Consider the following 16,446-nt stretch of genomic DNA (forward strand, 5'->3'; position numbering starts at 1 on the left):
AAAGGTCAAGGTCACGGGACCGAAATAGTAAAATGGTTTCGGATGATAACTCAAGAAAGCATATGCCTAGGATCATGAAACTTCATAGGTAGATTGATCATGACTCGCAGATGACCCCTATTGATTTTGAGGTCACAAGGTCAAAGGTCAAGGTCACGGTGACCCGAAATAGTAAAATGATTTCGGATGATAACTCAAGAACGCTTTTGCCTAGGATCATGACACTTCATAAGTACATCGATCGTAACTCGCAGATGACCCCTATTGATTTTCAGGTCACTAGGTCAAAGGTCAAGGTCACAGTGACAAAAAACGTATTCACACAACGGCTGCCACTACAACGGACAGCCCATATGGGGGGCATGCATGTTTTCTATAGATTTCAGCAAGACCCACCAATGGATAATAGACATACAAGACCCCACTGTTGACATTATATGTTTACAGGCATTGAGGCAACTGTTGAAGACACCCACAGTCTAGAATCTATACAGGAGTCGGAGCCTCTCATGATACAACATGCCAGTGTTGACTGTGCTGATCATATGCAATCTACAGGTTTCACTTTGGTTCTTTCAGAGTCCATGTCAACTGCTGACAGTGAAGAGCCAGGCAGTCTGACCCATGATAGGAGGGAGCCAAGTGAAGAGCCAGCCAGTCTGACCCATGATAGGAGGGAGCCAAGTGAAGAGCCAGCCAGTCTGACCCATGGTATTTCTGTTGTCATATAATAAAGGCCCATCTATTGATGATAAAGACATGACCCAACTGTAGACTATATATTCTAGTACAATTTTCTGTTGTCCAAGCCAATATATATTTATGCCACCCTTCGAAGAAGAGGGGGTATATTGCTTTGCTCATGTCGATCGGTCCGTCTGTCCACCAGGTGGTTGTCATACGATTACTCAAGAACGCTTGGGCCTAGGATCATGAAACATCATAGGTACATTGATCATGACTTGCAGATGACCCTATTGATTTTGAGGTCAAAGGTCAAGGTCACGGTGACCCGAAATAGTAAAATGGTTTCCGGATGATAACTCAAGAACGCATACGGCTAGGATCATAAACTTCATGGGTAGATTGATCATTACTCGCAGATGACCCCTATTGATTTTGATGTCACTAGGTCAAAGGTCAAGGTCACGGTGACCCGAAATAGTAAAATGGTTTTCGGATGATAACTCAAGAAAGCATATGCCTAGGATCATGAAACTTCATAGGTAGATTGATCATGACTCGCAGATGACCCCTATTGATTTGAGGTCACAAGGTCAAAGGTCAAGGTCACGGTGACCCGAAATAGTAAAATGATTTTCGGATGATAACTCAAGAACGCTTTTGCCTAGGATCATGACACTTCATAAGTACATCGATCGTAACTCGCAGATGACCCCTATTGATTTTCAGGTCACTAGGTCAAAGGTCAAGGTCACATTGACAATAAACGTATTCACACAACGGCTGCCACTACAACGGACAGCCCATATGGGGGGCATGCATGTTTTCTATAGATTTCAGCAAGACCCACCAATGGATAATAGACATACAAGACCCCACTGTTGACATTATATGTTTACAGGCATTGAGGCAACTGTTGAAGACACCCACAGTCTAGAATCTATACAGGAGTCGGAGCCTCTCATGATACAACATGCCAGTGTTGACTGTGCTGATCATATGCAATCTACAGGTTTCACTTTGGTTCTTTCAGAGTCCATGTCAACTGCTGACAGTGAAGAGCCAGGCAGTCTGACCCATGATAGGAGGGAGCCAAGTGAAGAGCCAGCCAGTCTGACCCATGATAGGAGGGAGCCAAGTGAAGAGCCAGCCAGTCTGACCCATGGTATTTCTGTTGTCATATAATAAAGGCCCATCTATTGATGATAAGACATGACCCAACTGTAGACTATATATTCTAGTACAATTTTCTGTTGTCCAAGCCAATATATATTTATGCCACCCTTCGAAGAAGAGGGGGTATATTGCTTTGCTCATGTCGATCGGTCCGTCTGTCCACCAGGTGGTTGTCATACGATTACTCAAGAACGCTTGGGCCTAGGATCATGAAACATCATAGGTACATTGATCATGACTTGCAGATGACCCCTATTGATTTTGAGGTCAAAAGGTCAAGGTCACGGTGACCCGAAATAGTAAAATGATTTTCCGATGATAACTCAAGAACGCTTTTGCCTAGGATCATGACACTTCATAGGTACATTGATCGTGACTTGCAGATGACCCCTATTGATTATCAGGTCACTAGGTCAAAGGTCAAGGTCACAGTGACAAAAAACGTATTCACACAATGGCTGCCACTACAACGGACAGCCCATATGGGGGGCATGCATGTTTTCTATAGATTTCAGCAAGATCCACCAATGGATAATAGACATACAAGACCCCACTGTTGACATTATATGTTTACAGTCATTGAGGCAACTGTTGAAGACACCCACAGTCTAGAATCTGTACAGGAGTCAGAGCCTCTCATGATACAACATGCCAGTGTTGACTGTGCTGATCATATGCAATCTACAGGTTTCACTTTGGTTCTTTCAGAGTCCATGTCAACTGCTGCCAGTGAAGGGCCAGCCAGTCTGACCCATGATGAAATGAGGCAGCCAAATCCTCAAGGTATGAACTAAATTTGAAGACGGGTTTCTCTGCATTTTCTATCATTATGTGACAGAGTCTTATGTCATGACTGTATTAAAGTAAATGAGTAGTCCAAGTCAAGTGTGATGCTCTAGACGACCTCCTCTGTGATCTACAGGGTTACAACAATGTGCTTGTAAAAGTCCTTGTAAAGTACAAAGTAGGCAGTTTGCTATGAAAGTTAATGTTTAGTACTTGTTCTTCCAAGAAATGATAGTTCTGCGAACTGTCAGTTCTTATATGTGTGAAAAATTGGTTTAAACTGGTGTTAAAACAGTTTCAGTTAGTTCATTTTACCTCCTAACATGTTCAGGTTTTGTGCATTTTTATCAGGAAAACCTTGCTCTACAATATTCAATCATTGTATCACTTGCAGTGTTCTGCTGTGAAATTTTACTGTTGGGGACCCTTTAGGATTACAAAAGTGGGGACAAAAAGAAAAAATATGGGGACACAGAAATATTTTTGTAGCAGAATTAAATGTGTGGAAACTAATAACCTTTAACTTGAACTTTTAAACGTGCTTAAACTTCTTACAGTCAGGTTGTAACATTGTTATTAAAACTGGAACATTCAAAAAACTTTTTAACACTGTCAAACAGTTGTCAACATATTTACAAAACTTTGAAAAAATTTATGGTCATTGGACTCCGCATGTCAAAGTACTTGTTCGATAATTAGAAATACCGATAGTAAAGGCGTTTTCTTTTTACTTTATGCACAATCTGCATGTCATTTTGTTGTTGTCAAACAGTGACCAAGGACATTTTTGAAGCCAATTTTCTTGGAATGTACGTTTAGGGGCAGACTTTTTTCGTAATTGCTAAACGATGTTGGGACTTGGGAAGACTCTGTTGGGTTGTTAATATTATTGTCATATTTTCTAATTTTACTTGCCGGAGGAAAAAAAAAAAATGGATTTTGTTTTCTTTGGCCTGTCACTTTAAGCCATTTTGATAGGTTCGGAAATTTCCTTGATATCTGATTGGTTGTTATAATCTCAACTTACCAATGAAATAGAGTGTTAATATTAAATAAATTAACCATTGGCTGCGAAATGACGTCATGTCCAATGAAATAGTTTGTTCTGGTTACACATTCACTCGATTACTTTACCGACTTACAAATTGAATCGATTAGTTTTTATTTCTAATTCATGTGCGCCCGCGGACCCATATACAGAAAACGGGTGGGGACAAATATTTGTTTTTTGCGACAATAACACAAGGGCGCATCCACGGCAGAACACTGACTTATGTTGATACTTTGTGTGCAAGGATCAATTCAGTAGAAAAGTCAACAAAATAAAGGGCTTACAGTCACTGAACAAATGAGTTTGCTGCTTAGAGTGTATATTTTTCCCAAAAATATTTGAAAATTTCCCCTCTTGGAAGTGTAGTTCAATTTTAATCAATACCTCGTTTAAATAATTCACAGAAAAGCCAAAAAATGTTGATCTTTGAACATAAACATAACATGTTGATGACAAAAAAAGTTGGAATAATGTTTTTCTCTCTGTGTATGGTGAATTATGGTGTTACAACTTGATTTTGTATGTTACTTGCTTAGCATTGAAATTTCCCCTTTTACACGTGAATTATCCCCCTCTCAGGGGACCCGACCCCTTTTCCCCAAAACTGAAAAAAACACTGACATGATACTCATTGCTATTTTATTTTTTATATCTATTCTTGTTTTAGGGACAGGGACAAGAAAAGGAATGAAACGAAAGTGGGCCAGCGAAGAGAACATATGTTTCATGAACTTTTTTAGAGATGAATTAAGAGAAAAAAAAATGCCATCTGGCTCAAAAATAATGGGGTCCCTAAAAATACTTACCGGAAGAACAGTGGCCCAGATAAGGGCAAGGGTCCATAACATTATTATGGAAAAACAAAAATGGAAAAAGAATTGTTGAACTGTGGAATATGTTTATGCCCCTGGTAGGGTGGCATATAGCAGTTGAACTGTCCGTCAGTCAGTCAGTCTGTCCATCTGGCCGAAAACTTATATGGCCATAACTTTTTCAATATTGAACATAGCAACTTGATATTTATACCCCTATTACAATTGGTAATGGGGGCTATATAGGAGTCACGTTTGTCGGTCTGTCCCGATATTTCATCCGATCTTCACCAAACTTGGTCAGTAGTTGTATGTAGATAATGTCTAGATCAAGTTTGAATATGGGTCATGCCAGGTCAAAAACTAGGTCATGGGGTCACTTAGTATGTTTTAAACTGTAAGTTTGTACGGACCATAGCTATGTTATTTATCGTTACATTTTTAAATGACTCGGTACATTTGTTCACCATCATGGAACGGTGTGTCGCGTTAAAAGAAATTACGTCAATATCTCAAAGGTCAAGGTCACACTTGGGAGTTCAAAGGTCAAATGCTTGTCCGGGCCATAGCTTTGTTTTTTATTGTGAGATTTTAAAATCATTTGGCACATTTGTTCACCATCATTGAACAGTGTGTCGGGCGAAAGAATTACGTCGATATTTCCAAGAACAAGGGCACAATTTGAGTTTAAAGGTAAAAAATGGCCATAATTGAGCTTGTCTGGGCAATAACTATGTTGTTTATTGTGCGATTTTAAAATCGTTGGCTCTTTTGTTCACCATCATTTGACAGTGTGTCGCGCGAAAGAATTACGTCGATATCTTCAAACTCAAAGTTGTAGTTTTAGTTCAAAGGTCAAAAATGGCAATAAATTATCTTGTCTGGGCCATAAATATGTCATTCATTGTAAGATTTTAAAATGACTCTGTACATCAATTTTGTTCAAAGTCATTGGAAGGCTTGTCATGTGAAACAATTCAAGAGTTCAAAGGTAAAAATGGCTATAAATGATAATGGCATAATGATTCTTAAAAAATCGCCATAAATTGTATTATCTTGTTTTGTGAAGACAGCATACAAAATAGTCTGTGTCAATGCGTTATGTGGGGGTATATGTCACGTCTGTGACAAAGCTCCAGTTGGCATGCATGTGCATCTTGTGAAGCTGCACATATTGAGTGGTGAAAAGTGAAGGTCAAGGTAATCCTTCAAGGTTAAATGTTAAATATATTGCTTCTGTCCGTCCGTCTGAAAACTTTAAAATTGGCCATAACTTTTGAGCTCACCTGAGTGCAACATGCTCATGGTGAGCTTTTGTGATTGCCTTTTGTCCGTTGTGCGTTGTATGTCGTCAACATTTTGCCTTGTGAACACTCTAGATGCCACATTTATTGTCTGATCTTCATGAAATTTTGCAGAACATTTGTCACATTGATACCTCGACTGAGTTCGAAACTGGGTCATGCTGGGTCAAAAATTAGGTCACTAGGTCAAAAAAACAACAAAAAAACTTGTGAACACTGTAGAAGTCCAATCTTCATGTAACTTTGTCAAAATGTTTGTCTAAATGATATTTTGGTTTAGTTAAAAATTGGTTCCGGTCCGTTGAAAAACATGGCCGCCAGGGGCGGGGCAGTTTTCCTTATATGGCTATAGAGAAACCTTGTGAACACTTTAGAAGTCAAAATGTTTGCCTAATCATCATGAAACTTGGTCAAAACATTGGTTTTATTTATATTTTGGACGAGTTTGAAAATGGTCCAGATCAGTGAAAAAACATGGCCGCCAAGGGGCGGGGGAGTTTTCCTTATGTCTTTAGTTAAACATTGCTAACACTCTAGAGGCCACATTTATTGTCCATTCTTCATGAAATTTGGTCAGAAGTTTGGTCTCAATGATATCTTAGACGAGCTGAAAATGCTTACGTTTGCTTGAAAAACATGGCTGCCAAAGGGCGGGGCATTTTTCCTTATATGGCTATATATGGCTATAGTAAAATCTTGTTAACACTCTTGAGGCCACATTTATTTTCCGATCTTCATGAAACTTGGTCAGAATATTCATCCCAAAAAATATCGTAGACAAGTTAAAAAATGATGCTGGTTGGTTGAAAAACATGTCCGCCAGGGGGTGGGGCATTTTACCTTATATGGCTATAGTAAAACTTTGTTAACACTCTATAGGCCACATTTATTTTCTTATCTTCATGAAACTTGGTCAGAAGATTTGTCCTAATGATATCTTGGATTAGTTCAAAAATAGTTTCGTTTGCTTAAAAAACATGGCCACCAGGGGGCGGGGCATTTTTCCTAATATGGTTATGTATCATGCTTTACTAAAACATTGTAAACACTCTGTAGGCCACATTTATTTTCCGATTATTATGAAACTTGGTCAGATGATTTGTCCTAATGATATCTTGGATGAGTTCAAAAATGGTTCTAGTTGGTGGAAAAACATGGCCACTAAGGGGGCGTGGTATTTTTCCTTATATGGCTAAAGTAAAACCCTGTTAAAACTCTAGAAGCCATATTTATTGTACGATCATCATGACACTTTGTCAGAAGATTTGTCCCAATGATATTTGGACAAGTTTGAAATTGGTTCCAGTTGCTAAGAAAAACATGGCCACCAGTGGGCGGGGCATTTTTCCTTATATGGACTTATGAATCTTCTTGAAACTTTGTCAGTATATTAGTTTAAATGATATCTTGGATGTGTTTTTCACGTTGACATTTGAAGCTTTAACTTTGTATGATTCTAAATATGTGTCAATGCTGTCAGTTGAATTTTGAAATATGAAGTTTTACATTTTTTGTAGATTAAATAATTTGTAAAATGTTGCAGTTTCGTCAATCAGTTTTATAAGATATTGAGCTTTAGTTATGATGCAGATTGTAAGATTCTTAATATCTTTCAATATTGTGGATAAGTTTTTGAGATATCAAGCTTTGAGTTTTATGCAAATTGTATGATTTTAAAATGTTTTAATGGTGTTGATCAGTGTAATGAAGATTGCATAATTTTTATGTTTTAATTCTGTCTATTGGTTTTCAAAATGAAAGACTTTGATTTTGTAAGTGCACTTTTATCTCCTGAAAGATTCTTTTCTAGTGTTTAGTTTATATTTTAAGGCTGTTTGCAAACTCGAAGTGAAAACAGTTCTATTACAATTTGGTAAGGACATGACATTGCATATCTGATTTTAAAATGTACTTTGCTGGCAACGTGTAATTTTCTGAAATGTCTTAGTAAGACTGTTGTTTGCAATCAAAAGGTCTGTGCTTCAAATACAGGGTAATGCATGTTTTTTGTCCAAATTTATGGCGATTCAGACATTGTTCTATGTAAATTTGGGGTTTGCTTGAAGGTTCAGTCTATTTTTATGTCCCTCACTATAGTAGTGGGGGACATATTGTTTTTGTCCTGTCTGTTGGTTGGTTGGTTTATCTGTTTACGCCAACTTTAACATTTGCAATAACTTTTGCAATATTGAAGATAGCAACTTGATATTTGGCATGCATATGTATCTCATAGAGCTGCACATTTTAATTTTCTGAAAGGTCAAGGTCAGAGGTCAAATATATGTGGCCAAAATCGCTCATTTTATGAATACTTTTGCAATATTGAAGATAGCAACTTCATATTTGGCAAGCATGTGTATCTCATGGAGCTGCACATTTTGAGTGGTGAAAGGTCAAGGTCATAATTCAATGTCATAGGTCGAATATATGGCTTCAAAGCGGCGCAGTAAGGGGGATTGTGTTTTACGAACACAGCTCTTGTTGTTAACTGCCTTTTTAGTCCCTTACCAGTGTTTCACTAAAGTCCGTGTACTTTGGACTCATTTCAAGTTGACATTTGAAGCTTTAACTTTGTATGATTCTAAATATGTGTCAATGCTGTCGGTTGAATTTTGAAATATGAAGTTTTTCATTTTTTGTAGATTAAATAATTTGTAAAATGTTGCAGTTTAGTCAATCAGTTTTATAAGATATTGAGCTTTAGTTATGATGCAGATTGTAAGATTCTTAATATCTTTCAATATTGTGGATAAGTTTTTGAGATATCAAGCTTTGAATTTTATGCAAATTGTATGATTTAAAATGTTTTAATTTGTTGATCAGTGTACTGAAGATTGTATACTTTTTATATGTTATAATTCTGTCTATTGGTTTTCAAAATGAAAGACTTTGATTTTGTAAGTGCACTTTTATCTCATTATGCCCCCCTTCGAAGAAGAGGGGGTATATTGCTTTGCTCATGTCGGTCGGTCTGTCGGTATGTCAGTTTGTCGGTCCGTCCACCAGGTGGTTGTCAGACGATAACTCAAGAACGCTTGGGCCTAGGATCATGAAACTCCATAGGTACATTGATCATGACTCGCAGATGACCCCTATTGATTTTGAGGTCAAAGGTCAAGGTCACGGTGACCCAAAATAGTAAAATGGTTTCCGGATGATAACTCAAAAATTCATACGCCTAGGATCATGAAACTTCATGGCTAGATTGATCATGACTTGCAGATGACCCCTATTGATTTTGAGGTCACTAGGTCAAAGGTCAAGGTCACGGTGACCCGAAATAGTAAAATGGTTTTCAGATGATAACTCAAGAACGCATATGCCTAGGATCATGAAACTTCACAGGTAGATTGATCATGACTCACAGATGACCCTTATTGATTTTGAGGTCACAAGGTCAAGGTCACGGTGACCCGAAATAGTAAAATGATTTTCGGATGATAACTCAAGAACGCTTTTGCCTAGGATCATGACGCTTCATAGGTACATTGATCGTGACTCACAGATGACCCCTATTGATTTTCAGGTCACTAGGTCAAAGGTCAAGGTCACAGTGACAAAAAACGTATTCACACAATGGCTGCCACTACAACGGACAGCCCATATGGGGGGCATGCTTGTTTTACAAACAGCCCTTGTTAAAGATTCTTTTCTAGTGTTTAGTTTATATTTTAAGGCTGTTTGCAAACTCGAAGTGAAAACAGCTCTAGTACAATTTGGTAAGGACATGACATTGCATATCTGATTTAAAAATGTACTTTGCTGGCAACGTGTAATTTTCAGAAATGTCTTAGTAAGTAAGACTGTTGTTTGCAATCAAAAGGTCTGTGCTTCAAATCCAGGAAAATGCATGTTTTTTGTCCAAATTTATGTCAATTCAGACATTGTTCTGTGTAAATATGGGGTTTGCTTGTAGGATCAGTCTATTTTTATGTCCCCCACTATAGTAGTGGGGGACATGTTGTTTTTGCTCTGTCGGTCTGTTGATTGGTTGGTTGGTCTGTTTATGCCAACTTTAACATTTTGCAATATTGAAAGTAGCAACTTGATATTTGGCATGCAAATGCATCTCCTGAAGCTGCACATTATCATTGGTGAAAGGTCAAGGTCATCCTTCAAGGTCAGAGGTCAAATATATGTGGCCAAAATCGCTCATTTTATGAATTCTTTTGCAATATTGAAGATAGCAACTTGATATTTGCCAAGCATGTGTATCTCATTGAGCTGCACATTTTTAGTGGTGAAAGGTCAAGGTCATCCTTCAAGGTCAGAGGTCAAATATATGTGGCCCAAATCGCTTATTTTATTAATACTTTTGCAATATTGAAGATAGCAACTTGAAATTTGGCATGCATGTGTATCTCATGGAGCTGCAAATTTTGAGTGTTGAAAGGTCAAAGTCATCCTTCAAGGTCAGAGGTTAAATATATGTGGCCCAAATCGCTTATTTTATGAATACGTTTGCACTATTGAAGATAGCAACTTGATATTTGGCATGCATATGTATCTCATAGAGCTGCACATTTTGAGTGGTGAAAGGTCAAGGTCATCCTTCAAGGTCAAATATATGGGTCAAAATTGCTCATGTTATGTTACTTCTGCAATATTGAAGCTAGCAATTTTATATTTGACATGCATGTGTATCTCATGGAGCTGCACATTTTGAGTGGTGAAGGGTCAAGGTCATCCTTCAAGGTCAAACGTTATATACGGGGCATTGGGTTTCACAAACGCATCTTGTTGTGTATGTAATTAATTTTGCTTAATTTTTGTGATCCCCCGCCAACAGCGGAGGGATATTAATTTGGCATTGTCCGTCTTTCCGTCTGTCCGTCCGGCACTTTTGTGTCCGGAACCATATCTTGGAAGTGCTTTAGCAGATTTCATTGAAACTTGGTACGAGTATATATATATGGATAAGAGGATGATGCACGCCAAATGGCATTGTACATCCTTGATTAATAGCGGAGTTATGACCCTTTGTATTTGAAAAAAATGCTTTTTTTGTGTGTCCAGAGCCATAACTTGTATCCAGAAGTATAATGGCGGGGGATATCAATTCAACGAATTTGCTTGTTAAATCAGTTTTTATTTTCATGATAATCATTTAGTTCGTACTGCAACTTATGATGGATTGTTACTACTATCTCCAATTATTTGTTTGTCATGGGTCCGTCACCATTTATCTCTTATATAATACTTGAATTGAGCATTTCACAATCTGACAATCATGCATATCATTTATTAGTTTCATAATAAAACGTCTGACAAGGGTCAGATAATTTTAACATATATTGTTGTTATAATTTGTCATGTGTTGTATGAATAAATGACACTTCCATGATAGAGAAAATTTAAATATATTTTTAAAGACATTTGTAAAATGAAAATGAAATAACTATACATTTTACAGTGGCTAGTCGTACGGCTAGACAAGAGGCTAGCCGCACGGCCCCGTACGGGTAGACAATAGGTTTGCCGTACGGCTCTGTACGTATAGCCTTTCCTATGGATATTGTCTAAGTTAAAGACAACCATTTTCAGTGAACTGATAAATTGCCTGTATGAAACCATATATTTATCAATTGTCTGAACGACAATTAAATTATTTGTGTGACTCCATTTCTGAGAAGTACCTTGGCCGTCATTGAATTTCATAATATCGATGCCGCAACTAATTAAAACAGTTTTCACTCCTTACATAGGAAAGTCGTCTTATTAAAGAATCAAATTAGAAACCGATTTAAATTATGTGTGTGTAAGTCAATTTCTAGAACGTAACTTTGACGGCTGTCGTCATTAAATTTCAAAATATCGATGCCGCAACTCTTTAATACAGGTTTTTCACGCCTTAGGAACGTCGACTAATTAATGAATCAAATAAGCAACCGTATGACATGAAAGGAAGCCGTGAAAGATGACGAATTTTTAAAGCGAGATTATACGATTTTTTCAAATATTTATTAATTTACATAAAATGTGTATAAAAAAAAACAACTTATTAAACATATATTTGAACATAAACTTAAATAAAAGTTAAGAAGAACATGTGTCGATATATGCAAAATAAGCCAGATATTAAATTCTGAAATCGAAAATGTATGTACAGTCGAATTCGCCAGCATGTAAATCGTGCATGTACGATGTGAATCTAAATTTAGTTTAACGGTTCATTTTTAGTGTGAGCGTCAGCTAACGCTAATGTTTTTGCAAATCGGTATGTGCGTAGAAGCCTTAAAGGGGCCTTTCCACAGATTTGACATGTTTTGAAGTTTGTCATTAGATGCTTTATATTGATGAATGTAAACAGTGACCCCCGGAATCCTGGAGTAAAAAACGCTTTAGCCTAATGAGCTATCCTGCCAAGCATACATGAGAGGTGTATTCTATACCTGATATAAGCAATCTTCGTAGTTTCACAAATTTAAACGATAACAACAGAACTCTCCAAATTATTCAATCGTTTCGCGTTGCAACGCTCTATAATTTTTAGGTTTTTAAATCGTGAAAAGATGCATATAATGGCTATATTAGACCATGGTTAATGTTCAGTAATACTGATTCCTCACAAATATCATAACTAAAACGAAAATTTGCGAATCTGAAACAACTATTTTCAATTTTGTCAATTTACCAAACCGTGAAAAGATCCCTTTAACTATGACATGGAAAGACAACCACTGTCCGTTGCAGCAGACTACACATTCTACTAGCGTCTGCTAGGAAAGATAACCACCACATTTGCCTGTTTATAGTCCACAACTCACTGGTGCACTGCAGTTGGTGTATATGAGTAATAGAGTTTAACAGCTTGTAAGACGATATTGGCCAGTCTAGTGTTTATCATTGAAAATCTGCACATACTGGCTGCTTTCAGAGAAAACAGGGCTTAATGCATGTCAAATAAGATAAGCCTGTGCATACTGATAAGCTTGTGCAATGCAAACACGCTAAACAAGGACGACATGTCTTATTTTATAATGTTTAAAGGGTCTCTTGTACTGGGATGACAATTTATGCATAAGCATTTAGCCCTGTTTTCCCAAAACGAAGCTAAAAATTTATTTTTTATTAATGATTTAAAAAAAAAACATCTGAACCTGTGCTTTAAGACACACTCTTTATAATTTTGAATGGATTGTGTCCATTCAAAACTTGCAATATAAAAAGCTATAACATAATTTTTTAAACTGAGTTGCGTCTAAACTTATACAACAACGAACACCTACAGTGACGTCAGCGCTTTGATAAATTCCTGCAACCATTTATTCGCCACACGAACACTAACTAAAAATACGAATGCTTCAGTTATAGGCTACTATTCCATCTGTCCGCAACCGCATATCCGCATCCGCAAAAAAATAAAACAAGTAGAAATGCACTGCACTTATTCCATTCATCCGTATCCGCACGCGAATAGGCGTCCGCAATAGAACGCTCAAGTGAGCATTCTTGGGCTACTATTCCATCTATCTGTAAATGTATCCGTATCCGCAAAATATACGGACGCTATATTCCATTTATCCGCATACGTCGAACGTATCTTTATTTTTGTATATGGATAAAACTAAAAATTATAATTATTGAGATAATTATAATGAAGGACAAGCTGCTAAGCGTGAATTTAAGTAGATATAAGGTACAAATCATCGTTCTGTCCGTAAAAGGATACAAATGGTAAATACCTGAAACATCTTCTTTTAGTGCCTTGGCTATGATTTTCCATACATTTAAACTTTAAAGTATAATCAGAGTCACGATATGCAGAACTGCGTTGGTTGTATAATTCCGGGTATTTTTTCACGAATTCGATAGATTTTCAGTTTATTTTTTAGATGACAGCTACTCTCATCGTGCTAAATGCCGTCCGTATCTCGTCCGCATCCGTTTGCGGATAAATGGAATATAGCGTCCGTATAACGATTTTGCGGATACTGACGCGGATACGGATGCGGATGCGGATTGGTGGAATACTAGCCTTATTTTAGGAAAATATGTACGAAATATCTTCGTCACAATCGGCTCGGGCGCTTATTTGTCTTTGCTGCATATTACTGATTAACAGCACTAAATGACAATTCTATACTTTATAAGCCGTACGGCTAGACAATCTCAATAGGAAAGGCTATAATACGTACAGCGCCGTAAGGCTAGCCTATTGTCTAGCCGTACGGGGCCGTACGGTTAGCCTCTTGTCTAGCCGTACGGGACTGTACGACTAGCCACTGCCTTTAGTTATTGGAGGTTCTTATGTATTATACCCAGTCGCAAGTGGTATAGGCTATACTCAAATCTTTTCGTCCGTCTGTTATTGGATACTGTGATGGGTTATGTATCACATTCAATGTTGTTTTTTTTTGTTTATAAGACAAAATCAGATTTTTTTTCAAAATACCTTCCTTTTAACTAATTTGAAAGCATTTTTACAGGTCCATTCTTGCGAAGCAATAATGCAAGTTAAAGAACTGGTTTTACAAGTCCCTATTCGATATTTATGACATAACTATGACTAAAATCTTCAGAATAGTTCAAAGCACGAAATGAATATCTTTCTGTTGGACATGAGGAAGTGGACCGAATATCGATGACTGGATCATTTTCCACGAAGGCACATAAAACTACAGTAAAGTTCCGCTACTTTCAGCTTGGTCTTAATAGCATGTCGGACTTCATAATTAACAGGGTATTTTGTTCTTTATTCAATACTTTGGGACCATGCAATCTTGAAAAATTGCAATTTACAGTGTTCAATGTGGTCTTAATAGCGGTACTCTTCTTGTACTAGGAATCGCTGCGTGTTTTAGTCATTATCTTTGAAATCCTTTTCGAAGCTATCATAAAAAACATTTATACTCGTGTCACGCCAGGGTGACATCACGTCAGGTTTAAACACAATAAGTAAATACATATTGTTATAACGTTTAAATATTCGTTTGACTTCTATTTTTCATTTCAATTTAATAATCCTATAAATGTTTTGTTTTTGGTTGTCATATCTATTTACCATTAACGATCCGCAACTGTTTTACCTTTACGTATCTTTGCAATGAAACTGTTATAGCGACAACTGTTTCATTATAGCTGCTTGCATCACACGGACACCACTGTTATATAATTCAATGATTTCTACAAGGATGATTCTATCCTACATTATCTCAATTGTTTAACCAAGGACATTGTGCTTTTAAAAGTTCCGGCGACTACAAAATCACGCAACAGGAGAAAATAACACGATACGTAGTCAAATAATGCAAAAATTCAAAAAAATATTAAAATAACATTAAACACATATTTAGTTCACCATTGTGTCATTCCCTCTGTAAAATGAATTCGACTCAAAATGTTATTAAATGTATAATGCAAGGAAACCATGCAGAGCGATTCATGCATAGGCCACACAAATACAAACACATCTGATCGTGAGGATTTAATATATAAAGTTTGAGGTCGAGAAGATCTTAACCACAATTCTAATGCGAGTGTCGCAAGATATAACTATGCTCAAGGCCAACTCATTTTTTAGCAAACAATGTTTCGTATTTCAAGTGACACTATCTCAGGGACCCGGTATGTCGGTATCAAGTATCACAGAGTATACATATATAAAAAAATAATTGGGTCATGGGGACCCAGATACGAGGTTTAAAGTAAAAAAATGTATATGTTATTTGTCTGCAGAAATAACTAGATATATTAAGTTTCGAGTTATATATAGGTTGTTGAAGGTAATTCGCATAAAACACGCTATTTTTCAGTTGGATACTAGCATGGGAAAGGGAAGTACCCAACACTCCGGAAATATATCACAGACCCTATAGTTAACCCAGTATGAGTATATATATATATATATGTGTTCAAACGCATTACATCTGATTGCATATTACGCTTTAGACATGTTTGGTTGTGTGTTGTATGGTTTGTACTTTATTGTAAATTCAGTCAATCAAGTACTTAAAAAACGTTAACACGATATTTTCCAGAAAATATTTTGGAGTTTCAATATTCCAAGATATGCGATGAGCAAGTCCAACAATATAGAACATGAAAGGCTGAAAATATATAGAACCCATTAAAATCAATGACGCAATCAATTAGGACATCCACCAGTATCTCTTGAAAAGGCGTTGTTCTCGATATGTATCAAAAGTCAAAACACAGTAGCATAGTCAATATAATGTAAACAAGTTTCATCAATTTCGGGCTAAAGACGTTTTCTTTTTAGCCATAATTCGCCAAACAGGCATGTGTACAACTTCACTACAGGAAGAGCATGATGAAGCTCTTAACTCCATTATTGTAGCAGTATCCGTGCTGTTGGTGCTTGGTCTGTTGGTGGCAGTCCTTTTCATTTATATTTGCGTTAAGAGGAGGAAACAAAAGTTAGCGAAATAATTTTAGACATAGTGCACAATACCATTGATTCATTTAATTTCAAACTGTATTATTGTTTATAGCACTTTAAAAATACATGTTCAAAGTTTTGCGTGAAATATATGTTCACCAAATTTGTCGTTATCGTTTGATTAAAAAAACAACACACCTTTACGTTGAAGATCGTCAACAAATCAACAAAAGGAAGTAAAAGAAAGACCACTACACCAAAGAGACACCTGTATAACGATGTTTAGAAAAC

At 36.8% G+C, this 16,446-nt stretch overlaps 1 protein-coding gene across 2 annotated transcripts; it reads left to right on the plus strand.

Annotated features, from left to right (window-relative positions):
- The first annotated feature begins 62 nt into the window (after nt 1-62).
- Nucleotides 63-11,101, plus strand: LOC127837775 (uncharacterized). 2 transcript variants are annotated; one of them, XM_052365142.1, is made up of 4 exons: nt 63-711; nt 1,718-1,849; nt 2,569-2,643; nt 4,365-11,101. In XM_052365142.1, exons 1-4 carry the CDS (start codon nt 438-440, stop codon nt 4,580-4,582), a joined length of 699 nt encoding a protein of 232 aa, XP_052221102.1. In that variant the 5' UTR covers nt 63-437; the 3' UTR covers nt 4,583-11,101. The 2 variants fall into 2 exon arrangements, 1 of the variants encoding a protein (XP_052221102.1); XR_008029463.1 differs by lacking the exon at nt 1,718-1,849 and having other exon boundaries at nt 66-711.
- Nucleotides 11,102-16,446: the final 5,345 nt, after the last annotated feature.

This window comes from Dreissena polymorpha, chromosome 7 (genome assembly GCF_020536995.1).
Source record: "Dreissena polymorpha isolate Duluth1 chromosome 7, UMN_Dpol_1.0, whole genome shotgun sequence".
Taxonomy (NCBI): Eukaryota; Metazoa; Mollusca; class Bivalvia; order Myida; family Dreissenidae; genus Dreissena; species Dreissena polymorpha.

Excerpts from the sequence above, each read along its gene's own strand:
- LOC127837775 (XM_052365142.1), top strand. The coding sequence starts at position 438 with ATGTTTACAGGCATTGAGGCAACTGTTGAAGACACCCACAGTCTAGAA. Across the intron at positions 712-1,717 it reads GCCAGCCAGTCTGACCCATG|AGTCCATGTCAACTGCTGAC; the intron begins GTATTTCTGTTG and ends TGGTTCTTTCAG. Across the intron at positions 2,644-4,364 it reads GAGGCAGCCAAATCCTCAAG|GGACAGGGACAAGAAAAGGA; the intron begins GTATGAACTAAA and ends TTCTTGTTTTAG.